Below are 18,038 nucleotides of genomic sequence, written 5' to 3'. Positions count from 1 at the left end.
ATGATGATGATGACGACGGATGACAATGATGATGACGGATGATGGACAACCCCCTTCCCACCCTTCCCCACCCCTCACCTGCCACCTCCCACCCCACCCCTCACACTGGGGACATCCTTCACCTGCCAGGGCCTACCTGTCGGCCCCGCCCTCCTCTGCCCAGGGATGTTCCTGCCCACCTGCCAGGGCAACCCCCACCTCCTAGGGATGTCCCCGCCCACCTGATGGACCCGCCCTCACCTGCTGGGGGGACTCCCACCCAACTTCCAGCCCCACTCTCACCTGTCGGGGCTGTCTCCGCCCACCAGGTGGCCCCGCCCTCACCTACTGAGGGTGTCCTTGCCCTCACCTACCAGCCCCGCCCTCGTGTGCTGGGGGTGTCCCTGCCCACCTGCCAGGCCCACCCTGACCTGTCAGGAGGTGTTCCCACCCACCTGGCAGCTCCGCCCTCACCTGCTGAGGGTGTCCCTGCCCACCTGCTGGCCCTGCCCTCACCTGTTGGGTATCCCTGCCCACCTGCTGGCCTCACCCTCACCTGTTGGGTGTCCCTGCCCACCTGCTGAACCCACCCTCACCTGTTGGGTATCCCTGCCCACCTGCCAGCCTCACCCTCACCTGTTGGGTGTCCCTGCCCTCCTGCTGGCCTCACCCTCCCCTGTTGGGTGTCCCTGCCCACCTGCCAGCTCCACCCTCACCTGTTGGGTGTCCCTGCCCACCTGCTGGCCTCACCCTCACCTGTTGGGTATCCCTGCCCACCTGCTGGCCTCCACCCTCACTGCTGGGGGTGTCCCTGCCCATCTGCTGGCTCCACCCTCACCTGTTGGGTGTCCCTGCCCACCTGCCAGCTCCTCACCCTCACCTGTTGGGTGTCCCTGCCCACCTGCTGGCCTCACCCTCACCTGCTGGGTGTCCCTGCCCACCTGCCAGCTCCACCCTCACCTGTTGGGTGTCCCTGCCCACCTGCTGGCCTCACCCTCACCTGTGGGGGTGTCCCTGCCCATCTGCTGGCCCCACCCTCACCTGTTGGGTGTCCCTGCCCACCTGCCAGCTCCACCCTCACCTGTTGGGTGTCCCTGCCCACCTGCTGAACCCACCCTCACCTGTTGGGTGTCCCTGCCCATCTGCTGGCCTCACCCTCACCTGTTGGGTGTCCCTGCCCTCCTGCTGGCCTCACCCTCACCTGCTGGGGGTGTCCCTGCCCACCTGCTGGCCTCACCCTCACCTGTTGGGTGTCCCTGCCCACCTGCTGGCCTCACCCTCACCTGTTGGGTGTCCCTGCCCACCTGCCAGCCTCACCCTCACCTGTTGGGTGTCCCTGCCCACCTGCTGGCCTACCCTCACTGTGGGTGTCCTGCCCACCTGCAGCCCACCCTCACCTTTGGGTGTCCCTGCCCACCTGCTGGCCTCACCCTCACCTGTTGGGTGTCCCTGCCCACCTGCTGGCCTCACCCTCACCTGTTGGGTGTCCCTGCCCACCTGCTGGCCTCACCCTCACCTGCTGGGTGTCCCTGCCCACCTGCCAGCCTCACCCTCACCTGTTGGGTGTCCCTGCCCACCTGCCGGCCCCGCCCTCACCTGCTGGGGCCCACCTGCTGTGCCGGCCCCGCCCTCACCTGGGCGCACCTGCGGCAGGTTCGGGAGCAAGGAGGAGTACATGGCGTTCATGAACGAGTTCCTGGAGCTGGAGTGGGCCAGCATGCAGCAGTTCCTGTACGAGATCTCCAACCTGGACACGCTGACCAACAGCACCAGCTTCGAGGGCTACATCGACCTGGGCCGCGAGCTGTCCACGCTGCACGCGCTGCTCTGGGAGGTCATGAGCCAGCTCAGCAAGGTACCGCACCTGGCCACACCTGGGGAGCCCGCCATGGCCTCACCTGTGCGGGCTCAGCCTCACCTGTGCGGGCTCAGCCTCACCTGTGCGGTCACAGACTCACCTGGGGGTGGCCATGGGGTTGGTTGTCCTGCACGCGCTGCCCTGGGAGGTCATGAGCCAGCTCAGCAAGGTACCGCACCTGGGCGCACCTGGGGAGCCCACCATGGCCTCACCTGTGTGGGCTCAGCCTTACCTGTGCGGGCTCAGACTCACCTGTGTGGGCTCAGCCTCACCTGGGGGTGGACATGGGGATGGTTGTCCTGCCTCAGTTGGTCTGGGAGATCATGAGCCAGCTCAGCAAGGTACCGCACCTGGGCGCACCTGGGGAGCCCGCCGCGGCCTCACCTGTGCGGGCTCAGCCTCACCTGGGGGTGGCCATGGCCTCACCTGTGTGGGCTCAGCCTCACCTGGGGGTGGCCATGGGGATGGTCGTCCTGCCTGAGTTGGTCTGGGAGGTCATGAGCCAGCTCAGCAAGGTACCGCACCTGGGTGCACCTGGGGAGCCTGCCATGGCCTCACCTGTGCGGGCTCAGCCTCACCTGTGTGGGCTCAGCCTCACCTGTGTGGGCTCAGCCTCACCTGGGGTGGCCATGGGGATGGTCGTCCTATGAGCCAGCTCAGCAAGGTACCGCACCTGGCCGCACCTGGGGAGCCCACCATGGACTCACCTGTGCGGGCTCAGCCTCATCTGTGCAGGCTCAACCTCACCTGTGCAGCTCCAGCCTCACCTGGGGGTGACCATGGGGATGGTCGTCCTGCCTGAGTTGGTCTGGGAGGTCATGAGCCAGCTCAGCAAGGTAACACACCTGGGCACACCTGGGGAGCCCGCCGCTGCCTCACCTGTGTGGGCTCAGCCTCACCTGCATGGCCACGGCATCACCTGTGCAGGCTCAGCCTCACCTGGGGGTGGCCATGGGCAGGTGAGCCCCCCAGCCTCCACAGGTGTCCTCCCACCAGTGTCCCACCATGGGAGCTTCCTGGGGGTCCCCCCAGGTGAGGTCCCAGGGATCCCACCGGCCCAGGTGAGCTCCTCAGGTGTGCCCAGGTGTGCCCAGGTGTGCTGAGTGCCCCCAGCTGGAGGCGCTGCTGAAGCTGGGCCCCTGTCACAGTCATTGGGGTTCCTCTGGATGAGGCCCAGGTGTGCTCAGGTGTGCTCAGGTGTGCTCACCTGCCCGCAGGAGGCGCTGCTGAAGCTGGGCCCTATCGCAGCCATTGGGGTTCCCCTGGATGAGGTCCCAGGTGCCCCCAGGTGTTCCCAGGTGCACTCAGCTGTGCTCAGGTGTGCACAGGTGCACTCAGGTGCGCTCACCTGCCCGCAGGAGGCGCTGCTGAAGTTGGGCCCTATCGCAGCCATTGGGGTTCCCCTAGTTAAGGTCTCAGGTGTGCTCAGGTGTTCCCAGGTGTGCACAGGTGCACTCAGGTGCGCTCACCTGCCCGCAGGAGGCCCTGCTGAAGCTGGGCCTTATAGCAGCCATTGGGGTTCCCCTATTTAAGGTCTCAGCTGTGCTCAGGTGCCCCCAGCTGTTCCCAGGTGTTCCCAGGTGTGCTCAGGTGCCCCCAGGTGTTCCCAGGTGCACTCAGGTGCGCTCACCTGCCCACAGGAGGCGCTGCTGAAGCTGGGCCTTATCGCAGCCATTGGGGTTCCCCATAAGGCTCAGCGTGCTCAGGTGCCCCCAGTTGCAGGTGCCCCCGGGTTCCCAGGTGCACTCAGGTGCGCTCACCTGCCCACAGGAGGCGCTGCTGAAGCTGGGCCCTATCGCAGCCATTGGGGTTCCCCTAGTTAAGGTCTCAGGTGTGCTCAGGTGTTCCCAGGTGCGCTCAGGTGCGCTCACCTGCCCGCAGGAGGCGCTGCTGAAGCTGGGCCCTATCACAGCCGTTAGGGTTCCCCTATTTAAGGTCTCAGGTACACTCAGGTGTGCTCAGGTGCCCCCAGGTGTGCACAGGTGCACTCAGGTGCGCTCACCTGCCCGCAGGAGGCCCTGCTGAAGCTGGGCCTTATAGCAGCCATTGGGGTTCCCCTATTTAAGGTCTCAGGTGCACTCAGGTGCCCCCAGGTGTGCTCAGGTGCCCCCAGGTGTTCCCAGGTGCACTCAGGTGCGCTCACCTGCCCACAGGAGGCGCTGCTGAAGCTGGGCCCTATCGCAGCCATTGGGGTTCCCCTAGTTAAGGTCTCAGGTGTGCTCAGGTGTTCCCAGGTGCACTCAGGTGCGCTCACCTGCCCGCAGGAGGCGCTGCTGAAGCTGGGCCCGCTGCCGCGGCTGCTGACGGACATCAGCGTGGCGCTGCGGAACCCTCACCTGCAGCGCCAGCCCAGCCAGGGCGAGCGGCTGCCGCCCAAGGGGCTGGTGCTGCGCGGGCCCTCGGCCGACCTGCAGCCCTACCTCGTGCGCGACCTCAACAGGTGAGCGCACCTGCCCGGCCCCGCCCCCCCCCGCGTCCCCCTCTGCGGCCACGGTCTCACCTGGGCTGGCTCCACCCCCTCCATCGTGGCCCCCTGTCTCACCTGGTGGCCCTCACTCTCACCTCTCAGCCTCACCTGGCCTCACCTGGTGTCCGTCTCACCTGTCAGCCTCACCTGGCCTCACCTGGTGGCCCTCACTCTCACCTGTCAGCCTCACCTGGTCCTCACCTGGTGGCCCTCACTCTCACCTCTCAGCCTCACCTGGCCTCACCTGGTGGCCCTCACTCTCACCTGTCAGCCTCACCTGGCCTCACCTGGTGGCCCTCACTCCCACCTGTCAGCCTCCCCTTTTGTGTCCGGTTCTGTGGCCGAGGTCTCACCTGGCCTCACCTGGTGGCCCCACCCACCTGTCACCCCCCCCCCCATGTCTGCTTGAGTTGTCGAGGTGTCCCCCTGTCTCACCTGGTCTCACCTGGGGTGGCCACGCCCACCTGTGACCCCTTTCCTCCATGTCCCCATGGTGACCCGAAATACCTGTGGGACCTTCCCACCCCACCTGTGACCCCCAATGCCACCTGTCATTGCCGCGTCTCACCTGGGCTGTCACCTTTCCCCTCCTGTGTTCCCCTGGGTGTCCCCACCTGTCCCAGGTGTCCCTGGGGGTGTCACCTGTCCTGCCCTAGTGTTCCCCCGGGTGTCCCCACCTGTCCCAGGTGTCCCCAGAGGTCTCACCTGTCCTGCCCCAGTGTCCCCCTGGGTGTCCCCACCTGTCCCAGGTGTCCCTGGGTTTCACCTGGGGGTGTCACCTGTCCTGCCCTAGTGTCCCCCTGGTGTCCTCACCTGTCCCAGGTGTCCCCAGGGGTGTCACCTGTCCTGCCCTTGTGTCCCCCTGGGTGTCCCCACCTGTCCCAGGTGTCCCTGGGGGTGTCACCTGTCCTGTCCCAGTGTCCCCCTGGGTGTCCCCACCTGTCCCAGGTGTCCCCAGGGGTCTCACCTGTCCTACCCCGGATTCCCCCATGTCCCCACCGGTCCCCGGGATCTCACCTGGGGGTCTCACCTGGGGGTCTCACCTGGCTCTCACCTGTCCCTGTCCCCACCTGTCCCAGGTGTCCCCGGGCTCTCACCTGGGGGTCTCACCTGGCTCTCACCTGTCCCTGTCCCCACCTGTCCCAGGTGTCCCCGGGCTCTCACCTGGGGGTCTCACCTGGCTCTCACCTGTCCCTGTCCCCACCTGTCCCAGGTGTCCCCGGGGGTGTCACCTGTCCTGCCCCGGGTCCCCCCATGTCCTCACCTGTCCCAGGTGTCCCCGGGGTCTTACCTGGGGGTCTCACCTGGGGCTCTCACCTGTCCCTGTCCCCACCTGTCCCAGGTGTCCCCGGGCTCTCACCTGGGGGTCTCACCTGGGGCTCTCACCTGTCCCTGTCCCCACCTGTCCCTGGTGTCCCCGGGCTCTCACTGGGGGTCTCACCTGGGGCTCTCACCTGTCCCTGTCCCCACCTGTCCCAGGTGTCCCCGGGCTCTCACCTGGGGGTCTCACCTGGCTCTCACCTGTCCCTGTCCCCACCTGTCCCAGGTGTCCCCGGGGTCTCACCTGGGGGTCTCACCTGGCTCTCACCTGTCCCTGTCCCCACCTGTCCCAGGTGTCCCCGGGCTCTCACCTGGGGGTCTCACCTGGCTCTCACCTGTCCCTGTCCCCACCTGTCCCAGGTGTCCCCGGGGTCTCACCTGGGGGTCTCACCTGGGGCTCTCACCTGTCCCTGTCCCCACCTGTCCCAGGTGTCCCCGGGGTCTCACCTGGGGGTCTCACCTGGGGCTCTCACCTGTCCCTGTCCCCACAGCTCTGTGGATCTCCAGTCCTACATGGTCCGGGGGCTCAACAGGTGAGGGGGGGGCTTCGGAATTTGGGAACTGGGAATTGGGGTCTGGGATTTGGGATTTTGGGGTTTGGGGTCTGGGATTTGGGAATTGGGATTTGGGGTTTTGGGTTTTGGGGTTTGGGATTTGGAGGTTTGGGATTTGGGAATTGGGGTTTGGGATTTTGGGGTTTGGGATTTGGGGCTCGGGAATTGGAGTTTGGGAATTGGGGTTTGGGGTCTGGGATGTGATATGGGATTTTGGGAATTGGGATTTGGGGTTTTGGGTTTTGGGGTTTGGGATTTTGGGGATTTGGGAATTGGAATTTTGGGAATTGGGGTTTGGGAATTGTGATATGGGATTTTGGGAATTGGGGTTTGGGATTCTGGGGTTTGGGAATTGGGGTTTGGGAATTGGGAATTGGGGGTTTGGGAATTGGGATTTTGGGAATTGGGGTTTGGGATTTTGGGGTTTAGGATTTTGGGAATTGGGGTTTGAGAGATTTGCGGGGTTGGGGTTTGGGAATTTGGGTTTGGGAATTTGGGTTTGGGGGTTTGGGATTTGGGATTTTGGGGTTTGGGAATTGGGGTTTGGGAATTGGGATTTTGGGGTTTGGGATTTTGGGAATTGTGGTTTGGGATTTTGGGGTTTGGGAATTGGGAATTGGGGTTTGGGATTGGAATGATATTTGGAATTTGGGGTTTGGGGTTTGGGAACTGGGATCAGGATGGGGATGGTGGTTGGGACTGGGGTGGGGATGAAACCGGGATTGGGGACAGGGATGGGGACAGGAACATTTGGGGTGGGATGGGAATGTTTGGGATGGGGATGTTTGGGATGGCAATGATTGGGATGGCAATGATTGGGATGCTTGGGATGGGAAAGTTTGGGATGTTTGGGATGTTTGGGATGGGAGTGATTGGGATGGGAATGTTTGGGATGGGATGTTTGGGATGGGGATGTTTGGGATGGGGATGTTTGGGATGTTTGGGATGGGAATGTTGGGGATGGGAATGTTGGGGATGGGAACATTCGGGGATGGGCCAGGACAGGGACAGCAGTGGGACAGCGATCCCACAAATGGGAATTGGGAATTGGGGCCGTGTCCAACCGCCCTCATCCCGTGCGTGTTCTCCATCCCCCATCCCCCATCCCCCATCCCATGTCCCCTCCATCCCTCGCCATCGCCTCCAACCCCCTAGAACCCCAGCCCCCATGCCCCCCAGGCCCCAGCCCCAGGAGCCCCCAGCCGCCCCACCCCAGGAGCCCCCAGCCCCCGCAGCCCCCACCCAGATGCCCCAGCCCGCCCGCCCAGAAGCCCAAGCCTAGCCCCAGCCCCCAGCCCAGAGCCCGAGCCTCCACCCCCCAGCCCCCAGGCCAGAGCCCGAGCCCAATCCCCCAGCCCGCCACCCCCCAGCCCCCCGCCCCCAGCCCAGAGCCCCGAGCCCAGAGCCCCCACCCGCACACCCCAGGGCCCTTTCCGCCCCCAGCGCCACACTAGGCCCACACCCACACAAACCCCCGGACCCCCCCCAGCCCACCCCCACAGCCCCACCCACAGCCCGGGGGCCCCAGTGGAGTCCCCCAGAGCCCAGCCCACCACCCCACAGCCCCCCAGAGGGCCACAGATTCGACGGCGGACCCTCACCGACACCACTCCCGGACCCCCCCATCCCCACCCCACATCCGCCCCCCCAAGATCCCCATTCACCCCCATCCCACCCCAAAATCCGCATACCCCATCCCCGTACCGCCCATCCTGCCCCATATCCCACCACCCCATATCTCCACACCCCAATCCCGTTACCCCACATCCTGCCCATATCCCACCCCATATCCCACACCCCCATCCCCGTATACCCCACACCGCCGTTCGTACAACCCCTTCCCCACATCATCCCACCCCCCATCACCACCCCAGTATCCAAACCGCCACGTCCCGTAACCCCCCATTCCCCGTACCCCCCATCCCCATATCCCCCCCAATATCCCCATCACCCCCCATCCCGCCCCGCAATCCCACCCCACATCCCACCCCATATCCCCCACCCCATAAGCTCCCATAACCCCCATCCCTGTACCTCACACCGTCGGGCCCCCATCCCCACCCCCACCCCCGTACCCCCACATCCTGCCCTCCCCATCTCCCGTACCACCCCATCCCGCCCCATATCCCACCCCATATTCCATACCCTCCATCCCCGTACCCCACACCACTCCCCCCCCCATCCATCCCCACATCCCCCCCCCCCAATTCTCCCATAACCCCCATCCCGTCCCATTATCCCACCCCAGATCCCACACCACCCATCCCCGTCCACCACACCCACGTACCCCATACCCATCGTGCCCCCATCCCACCCCACATCCCCCCCGCATATCCCCATCACCCACCATCTCGCCCCACATCCCACCCCAAATATCCCCATAACACCCATCCCGCCCCGGTATCCCCCACCCCCCATCCCACCCCATATCCATTCCCCCCCAGTCCCCTATACCCCAAACATGGCTGTAACCCCCATCCCACCCCACACCCCCGTACCCCCACATTCCTGCCTCGCATCCCCAGTACCCCACATCCCTGCCCGCATATCCCACCCCCCCCATCCCGCCCCATATCCCACCACCACCAGCCCGCCCCAGATCCCCGTCCACCCTCCAGCACACCCCACACCCTTCGTGCCCCAGATTTCCACTCCACATCCCCCTCAATATCCCCATACCCCACATCCCGCCCCATATCCCACCCTATATCCCCGCGCCCCCCATCCCAACCTCCATCCCACCCCATTCCATACCCCCATCCCTGTACCCCACACCGCTGTAACCCAATCCCACCCCACATCCCCCCCAATATCCCCATCACCCCATCCGCCCCAATCCCGCCCCACATCCCCCCCAATATCCCCATAACTCTCATCCCGCCCCCCATCCCGCCCCACATCCCCCCAATATCCCCATAACTCTCATCCCGCCAGCCCACATCCCCCCAATATCCTCATACCCATAACCCCCATCCCACTCCCCATCCCACTCCCCAAGCCCCCCCAACATCCCCATCACCCCATCCATCACCCATCCCGCCCCATATCCCACCGTCACATTCCCCCCCAATATCCTCATAACCCCCATCACCGAACCACAATCCCACCCAATATCCCATAACCCATCACCCACATCCCACTCCGACCCCGCCCCAATCCCCCCCAATATCCCCATAAACCAAACAGCCACAACAAGCATCACCACCCCCACCAACACAAACCAAAACATCCACCCAAGATCCCACACCCCCATCTCGCCACCAAATCCCCACAATATCCATAACCAGCCCCCCATCCACTCCCCATCCCACCCCACATCCCCCCAATATCCATCCATCACCCCATATCCCACCTCTATCCCACCCCACATCCCCAAGATCCCATAAAACCCCCATCCATCCCGCCCACATCCCCCCCGCCCCTGCCCCTGTCCGTCCCCGCCGGTCCATCCGTCCGTCCTCCCTTCCCGCAGCTCCATGGACGTGCCGCGCCTGCCGTCCCCGCCGCAGGAGAAGGGTCCTCCGGAGGTGCTGGTGCTGAGCCGCCCGCCGCTCGCCCGCTCCTCGCCCGCCTACTGCACCAGCAGCTCGGACCTGACCGAGCCCGAGGGCGGCCGCGGCGGCGCGCTGGGGGTCGGCAAGAGCGTCTCCATGCTGGACCTGCAGGACGGACGCGTGGACAGCATCCCCAGCCTGCCGGCCGAGCTGCTGGCCGGGGGCGCTGCGCCGGGGGGCGCGGGCCAGGGGGGGCTGCGGCCCGGGCGGCTCTCGCAGGGCAGCGCCTCCAGCCTGGCCCCGCCGCGCCTGGGCGTGCCCGAGCCCGGCGGGCCGCAGCTGCGGGTGCCGCTCTCCTTCCAGAACCCGCTCTTCCACCTGGCCGCCGACGGACCCCTGCGCGGCCCCGACGGGGGCGGAGGGGGCGGCGGGAGGGGCGAGGGGGGCGGCGGAGAGGGGGGACACTTCGGGGGCGTCCCCCCGCCGCCGCTGCACGGCTACAGCAAGAGCGAGGAGCTGGCGACCCCTCCCCAAAAACACATCACGCACAGCCACAGCTACAGCGACGAGTTCGGGCGGCCGGGAGGCGACTTCGGCCGCAGGCAGCTGTCGCTCCAGGACACGCTGGCCCCCCCCCAGATCACCATCGGGGCCCCCCCGCCGCCCACCCCGCGGGGGTCGCGGGCCGGGAAAGGGGGCGGGGGGCCCTCGGCGCTGGGGGTGCCCCAGAAGCCGCGCCCGGCCAGCGGGAACCTGCTGGCCTCGCCCGAGCCCGCCTACGGCCCGGCCCGCTCCCGCCAGCCCTCGCTGGCCAAGGAGGCCTCGGTGGCCGGCATGAAACCGCCCGTCACCAAGCAGGTGAGGGGACAGCGCGGGGACAGCGGCGGGGACAGCGCGGGGACAGCGGCGGGGACAGCGCGGGGACAGCGGGGATAGGGGGGACAGCGGCGGGGACAGCGCGGGGGCAGCGGGGACAGCGGCGGGGACAGCGGGGACAGCAGCTGGGATAGGGGAGACAGCGGCGGGGACAGCGGGGACAGCGGCGGGGATAGGGGGGACAGCGCGGGGACAGCGGGGACAGCGGCGGGGACAGCGCGGGGACAGCGGCGGGGACAGCGGGGACAGCGGCGGGGACAGGGGGGATAGAGGGGACAATGGGGACAGCGGGGACAGCGGCAGGGACAGCGGGGACAGTGGCGGGGATAGGGGGGACAGCGCGGGGACAGCGGCGGGGACAGCGGGGACAGCGCGGGGACAGCGGGGACAGCGGCGGGGACAGGGGGGATAGAGGGGACAATGGGGACAGCGGGGACAGCGGCGGGGACAGGGGGGATAGAGGGGACAATGGGGACAGCGGGGACAGCGGCGGGGACAGCAGCGGGGACAGCGCGGGGATTGGGGGGACAGCGGCGGGGACAGAAGGGACAGCGAGGACAGTGGGGACAGAGTGGACAGAGGGGAGAGTGGGGACAGTGGGGACAGAGGGGACAGAGGGGACATTGGGGACATGCGGGACATTGCGGGGTGTGGGGGACTTTGGGGACACTGGGGAGTGTGAGAGGCATTGGGGATGTGCGGGGTGTTGGGAGGTGTGGGGACATGGGGACAGTGGGGGACATGGGGACACATAGGGGGGTGTGGGGACATTGGGGACATTGGGGGGGTGTGGGGACATTGGGGACAGTGGGGGGATGGGGGGGTGTTGGGAGCTGTGAGAACATGGGGACACTGGGGGACATTGGGGGATGTGGGGGACATTGGGGACATTGGGGGACATTGGGGACATTGGGGGTTGGGGATGTGCAGGGTGTTGGGTGGTTGTGGGGACAGGGGACACTGGGGGACATTGGGGACACTGGGCAGACATGGGGACAGGGGACATGGGGACACTGGGGGACATGGGGACATGCTGGGGACAGGGTGGTGAAGGGCCAACCAAACTCATCTCTGTGTCCCCCTGTGTCCCCCCATGTCCTCCTGTGTCCCCCCATCCCTGTGTCCCCTGTGTCCCCATGTCTGCCCGCTGTCCCCACCGTCCCCCCGGTGTCCCCAATGTCCCCCTTTATCCCCGTGTCCCCGTGTCCCCCATCTCTGCCATATCCCCGTATTGCCCTGATGTCCCCGTGTCCCCTCACTGTCCCCATGTCCCCTCACTGTCCCTGTGTCCCCTCACTGTCCCCATGTCCCCATGTCCCCTCACTGTCCCCATGTCCCCTCACTGTCCCTGTGTCCCCATGTCCCCACGTCCCCTCACTGTCTCCTCACTCCCGGTATCTCCACGCTGTCCTCTCACTGTCCCCTCGCTGTCCCCATGTCCCCTCCATACCCCCCTTGTCCCCACGCTGTCCCCTCACTGTCCTGGTGTCCCTCGGTGCTGCCTCTGTGTCCCCTCCCTGTCCCTGTGCCCCCTCCCCGTCCCCCTGTGTCCCCTCACTGTCCCCATGTCCCCACACTGTCCCCACTGTCCCCATGCTGTCCCCTCACTGTCCCTGTGTGTTCCCTCTGTGTCCCCTGCATGTCCCGGTGTCCCCTTGGTGTCCCTGTGTCCCCTCACTATCCCCACTGTCCCCATGTCCCCGTGTCCCCACACTGTCCCCATGTCCATGTCCCCATGTTCCCATGTCCCCTCACTGTCCCCATGTCCCCTCACTGTCCCCCTGTGTCCCCATGTCCCTTTGCCCATGTCCCCACACTGTGTCCCCGTGTCCCCTCACTGTCCCCATGTCCCTGTGTCCCCATGTCCCTGTGTCCCCTCACTGTCCTCATGTCCCGCTGTCCCCGTGTCCCTGTGTCCCCTCACTGTCCCCATGTCCCCGTGTCCCCCCATGTCCCCCATGTGTCCCCCGTGTCCCTGGTGTCCCTGTGTCCCCCCCATGTCCCCTTGTCCCCATGTCCCCCATGTCCCCTGTGTCCTGGTGTTCCCCCCATGTCCCCGATGTCCCCCGTGTGTCCCCATGTCCTCACACTGTGTCCCCTCATCATCCCTGTGTCCCGGTGTCCCCCCGTGTCCCCTCGCTGTCCCCGTGTCCCGGTGTCCCCTCGTGTCCCCTCCCTGTCCCCCGTGTCCCGGTGCCCCCCTGTGTCCCCATGTCCCCTGTGTGTCCCCTGTGTCCCCGCACTGTGTGCCCATGTCCCCTCGCTGTCCCCGTGTCCCTGTGTCCCCTGATGTCCCCCCGTGTCCCCGTGTCCCTGTGTCCCCTCATTGTCCCCATGTCCCCTCGCTGTCCCTGTGTCCTGGTGTCCCCCCCGTGTCCCCGTGTCCCTGTGTCCCCCCCATGTCCCGGTGTCCCCCCCCACGTCCCCATGTCCCACGTGTGTCCCCGATATCCCCACACTGTCCCCGTGTCCCCTCACTGTGTCCCTGTGTCCCCTCACTGTCCCCATGTCCCCTTGCTGTTCCCCGTGTCCCGATGTCCCCCCCATGTCCCCGATGTCCCTGATGTCCCCTTGCTGTCCCCGTGTCCTGATGTCCCCCGTGTCCCTGTGTCGCCCCTGTGTCCCCATGTCCCCCATGTCCCCGATGTCCCCCGTGTCCCTATGTCCCCCCCATGTCCCCGGTGCCCCCGTGTCCCCCATGTCCCCGTGTCCCGGTGTCCCCCCCATGTCCCCTTGCTGTCCCCCGTGTCCCTGTATCCCACTGTCCCCACATTCCTGTGTCCCCATGTCCCCGTGTCCCCTCGCTGTTCCCGTGTCCCTGTGTCCTCCCCCATGTCCTCTTGTCCCCATGTCCCCCGTATGTCCCCCTGTGTCCCCTCACTGTCCCCATGTCCCTGTGTCCCCATATTCCCATGTCCGCATGTCCCCTCACTGTCCCCGTATCCCTGTGTCCCCATGTTCCCATGTCCCCATGTCCCCTCACTGTCCCCATGTCCTGTGTCCCTGTGTCCCCACACTGTCCCATGTCCCCTCACTGTCCCCATGTCCTGGTCCCCATGTCCCCATGTTCCCAGTTCCCAGTGTCCCCTCACTGTCCCCATGTCCTGTGTCCCGATGTCCCCATGTTCCCATGTCCCCTCACTGTCCCCATGTCCCTGTGTCCCCATGTTCCCATGTCCCCTCACTGTCCCCATGTCCTGTGTCCCCATGTTCCCATGTCCCCATGTCCCCTCACTGTCCCCATGTCCTGTGTCCCCGTGTCCCCATGTTCCCGTGTCCCCTCACTGTCCCCATGTCCCTGTGTCCCCATGTTCCCATGTCCCCTCACTGTCCCCGTATCCCTGTGTCCCCATGTTCCCATGTCCCCTCACTGTCCCCGTATCCCTGTGTCCCCATGTCCCCATGTTCCCATGTTCCCATGTCCCCTCACTGTCCCCGTGTCCCCATGTCCCCATGTTCCCATGTCCCCTCACTGTCCCCATGTCCCTGTGTCCCCATGTTCCCATGTTCCCGTGTCCCCTCACTGTCCCCGTATCCCTGTGTCCCCATGTTCCTGTGTCCCCAATGTCTCCTGTGTCCTGGTGTCCCCCCCCATGTCCCGGTGCCCCCCATGTCCCCATGTCCCCCGTGTCCCCATGTCCCCCGTGTCCCGGTGCCTCCCCCGTGTCCCCATGTCCCCCGTGTCCCCGTGTCCCCCGCTGTCCCCGGTGTCCCCGCAGGCGTCGCAGACGCCGTCCACGCTGAACCCGGTGCTGCCGGCGGCCGAGCGCACGGTGGCCTGGGTGTCCAACATGCCGCACCTGTCGGCCGACATCGAGAGCGCGCACATCGAGCGCGAGGAGTACAAGCTGAAGGAGTACTCCAAATCCATGGACGAGAGCCGGCTGGACCGGGTAGGGCAGGTGTGACTGCCACAGGTGTGACAGGTGTGACAGGTGTGACAGGTGTGTGTGATACAGGTGTGTGTGTGTGTGACACAGGTGTGTGAGGGTACAAGCTCAAGGAGTGCTCCAAGTCATGCGAGCCGGTGGACGGGTAGGGCAGGTTGACTGGCAGTCGGTGGACAGGTGTGAGGGGGTGTGTGACACAGGTGTGTGTGTGTGTGACACAGGTGTGTGTGACAAGGTGTGTGAGGACAGAGCTCAAGGAGTGCTCCAAGTCCATGGACGAGAGCCGGCTGGACGGGTAGGGCAGTGTGACTGCCGCAGTTGTGAGGGTGACAGGTGTGACAGGTGTGACAGGTGTGTGTGACACAGGTGTGTGTGTGTGTGACACAGGTGTGTGAGGGTACAAGCTCAAGGAGTGCTCCAAATCCATGGACGAGAGCCGGCTGGACCGGGTAGGGCAGGTGTGACTGCCACAGGTGTGACAGGTGTGACAGGTGTGACAGGTGTGTGTGACACAGGTGTGTGAGGGTACAAGCTGAAGGAGTGCTCCAAGTCCATGGACGAGAGCTGGCTGGACCGGGTAGGGCAGGTGTGACTGCCGCAGGTGTGCCCAGGTGTGCCCAGGTGTGCTCAGGTGTGCAGGGATACAGGTGTGCCCAGGTGTGCCCAGGTGTTCAGGGATACAGGTGTGCCCAGGTGTGCTCAGGTGTGCAGGGATACAGGTGTGCCCAGGTGTGCTCAGGTGTGCAGGGATACAGGTGTGCCCAGGTGTGCTCAGGTGTGCAGGGATACAGGTGTGCCCAGGTTTGCCCAGGTGTGCTCAGGTGTGCAGGGATCTGGCGGACGATGCTGGTGGTGTTCTGGTGTGCAGGGATCCAGGTATGCAGATATCCCAGTATCCAGGTGTGCCCAGGTGTGCCCAGGTGTTCAGGGATCCATGGGATGGATCTCAGGTGTGCAGGGATCCAGGTGTGCCCAGGTGAGCAGGGATCCAGGTGTGCCCAGGTGCGCCGATGTTCAGGTGTGCAGGGATCCAGGTGTGCCCAGGTGAGCAGGAATCCAGGTGTGCAGGGATCCAGGTGTGCCCAGGTGTGCAGGGATCCAGGTGGGCCCAGGTGTGCAGGGATCCAGGTGTGCAGGGATCCAGGTGGGCCCAGGTGTGCAGGGATCCAGGTGAGCAGGGATCCAGGTGTGCCCAGGTGTGCAGGGATCCAGGTGAGCAGGGATCCAGGTGTGCCCAGGTGTGCCCATGTTCAGGTGAGCAGAGATCCAGGTGTGCCCAGGTGTGCAGGGATCCAGGTGTGCCCAGGTGTGCCCATGTTCAGGTGTGCAGGGATCCAGGTGTGCCCAGGTGTGCAGGGATCCAGGTGAGCAGGGATCCAGGTGTGCCCAGGTGAGCAGGAATCCAGGTGTGCAGGGATCCAGGTGTGCCCAGGTGTGCAGGAATCCAGGTGTGCAGGGATCCAGGTGGGCCCAGGTGTGCAGGGATCCAGGTGTGCCCAGGTGTGCCCATGTTCAGGTGTGCAGGGATCCAGGTGTGCCCAGGTGTGCAGGGATCCAGGTGTGCCCAGGTGTGCAGGGATCCAGGTGAGCAGGGATCCAGGTGGGCCCAGGTGTGCCCATGTTCAGGTGAGCAGAGATCCAGGTGTGCCCAGGTGTGCAGGGATCCAGGTGTGCCCAGGTGTGCAGGCTCCAGGAGGTGATCCTGTGCACCTCAGGAGATGATGCTGGTGGGTCTCAGGTGTGTCAGGTGGAGGAGTACAGGGAGGAGATCCAGGTGTGTCAGGTGTGCCCAGGTGTGACAGGTGTCTGCAGATTTCCCAGGTGCTGTAGCTGTGCCCAGGTGCACCCAGGTGTGCCCAGGTGTGCCAGCTGTGCCCAGGTGTGCCAGGTGTGCCTGTAGCGGGGTGTAGGGGTTCCCAGGTGTGCTAGGTGTGCCCATAGCTGTGCCCAGGTGTGCCAGGTGTGCCCATAGCGGGGTGTAGGTGTGTCCAGGTGTGCCAGGTGTGCCCGTAGTGGGGTGTAGGTGTGCCCAGGTGTGCCCGTAGCTGTGCCCAGGTGTGCCAGGTGTGCCCGTAGCGGGGTGTAGGTGTGCCCAGGTGTGCCCAGGTGTGCCCAGGTGCCCTGCAGTGTCCCTTTGGCAGGTGAAGGAGTACGAGGAGGAGATCCACTCGCTGAAGGAGCGGCTGCACAGGGACAGGGGGTGGTGTAGGTGTGCCCAGGTGTGCCCAGGTGTGCCAGGTGTGCCCGTAGCAGGGTGTGCCAGGTGTGCCCATAGGTGTGCCCAGGTGTGCCAGGTGTGCCCGTAGCAGGGTGTAGGTGTGCCCAGGTGTGCCTGTAGCTGTGTCCAGGTGTGCCAGGTGTGCCCGTAGCAGGGTGTAGGTGTGCCCAGGTGTGCCCAGGTGTGCCCAGGTGCCCTGCAGTGTCTCTTTGACAGGTGAAGGAGTACGAGGAGGAGATCCACTCGCTGAAGGAGCGGCTGCACATGTCCAACCGCAAGCTGGAGGAGTACGAGCGGCGCCTGGTGACGCAGGAGGAGCAGACCAGCCGCATCCTCCTGCAGTACCAGCAGCGCCTGGAGCTCAGCGAGAAACGGCTCCGGCAGCAGCAGCAGGAGAAGGACTCGCAGATCAAGAGCATCATCGGCAGGTGAGGGACACACGGGGACAGCGGGGACAGCGGGGACACTGGGGACACTGGGGACACGGGGACACGGGGACACACGGGGACAGACAGGGACACTGGGACACAGGGACATTGGGGAGACAGCGGGGACAGACAGGGACAGGGGGACTCACAGATCAAGAGCATCATCGGCCGGTGAGGGACACACGGGGACAGCGGGGACAGCGGGGACACTGGGGACACGGGGACACACGGGGACAGTGGGGACACAGGGACATGGGGACAGACAGGGACAGGGGCACACAGGGACTGGCAGATCAAGAGCATCATCGGCCGGTGAGGGACACACGGGGACAGCGGGGGGACAACGGGACACATGGGGACACACTGGGGACACACCGGGGACGGGACGCGACACGGGACCCATGCAGGCATGACAGGGACAGGGGGACAGCGGGACACGGAAGGACACATGCGGGGACACTGGGGACACGGGGACACACGGGGACAGCGGGGACATGGGGACACTGGGGACACACAGGGACAGGGGGACACAGGGACTTTGGGGACAGACAGGGACTCGCAGATCAAGAGCATCATCGGCCGGTGAGGGACACACGGGGACAGCGGGGACACCGGGGGACGTTGGGGACACACGGGGACATGGGGACACAAAGGGACACTGGGGACACACGGGGACATGGGGAAACTGCAGGGACTAGGGGACTACCATGTGGGGACTCGCACGACTCAGACATCCTCATAGGCCGGTGAGGGAAGGGACACAGGGGACCGCGGGGCCAACACAGGGACCGGGGGGACACACGGGGACACCCGGGGACAGGCCGGGCCACAGGGACATTGGGGACAGGACAGGGACTCGCAGATCAAGGAGCATTTTTTTTTCCATCGGGAGACGGTGAGGGGACACACGGAGACAGCCGGACACTGGAGACACACGGGGACATGGGGACACTG

At 65.5% G+C, this 18,038-nt stretch overlaps 1 protein-coding gene and 1 long non-coding RNA gene across 2 annotated transcripts in view; both read left to right on the top strand.

Moving 5' to 3' along the window:
• The window catches only part of SYNGAP1 (synaptic Ras GTPase activating protein 1), a 40,885-nt gene that overhangs the window by 22,194 nt on the left and 653 nt on the right, over window positions 1–18,038 (top strand). The window contains exons 9-14 of the mRNA XM_050984850.1: window positions 1,633–1,834; window positions 4,102–4,277; window positions 6,116–6,157; window positions 9,651–10,530; window positions 14,268–14,441; window positions 16,873–17,084. Coding sequence (XP_050840807.1) covers window positions 1,633–1,834; window positions 4,102–4,277; window positions 6,116–6,157; window positions 9,651–10,530; window positions 14,268–14,441; window positions 16,873–17,084 — 1,686 coding nt within the window. The remainder of the gene's footprint in view (window positions 1–1,632; window positions 1,835–4,101; window positions 4,278–6,115; window positions 6,158–9,650; window positions 10,531–14,267; window positions 14,442–16,872; window positions 17,085–18,038) is intronic.
• On the top strand, window positions 15,393–16,000 carry LOC127060707 (uncharacterized). Its single transcript, XR_007780012.1, has 3 exons — window positions 15,393–15,608; window positions 15,735–15,786; window positions 15,829–16,000. It is a non-coding gene; the product is annotated as an uncharacterized LOC127060707 (long non-coding RNA).

The sequence above is a fragment of the Serinus canaria genome, chromosome 25 (genome assembly GCF_022539315.1).
Source record: "Serinus canaria isolate serCan28SL12 chromosome 25, serCan2020, whole genome shotgun sequence".
NCBI lineage: Eukaryota > Metazoa > Chordata > Aves > Passeriformes > Fringillidae > Serinus > Serinus canaria.
Note: the sequence above shows the minus strand (reverse complement) of the source record. Positions and strands in the feature narration are given on the sequence as shown.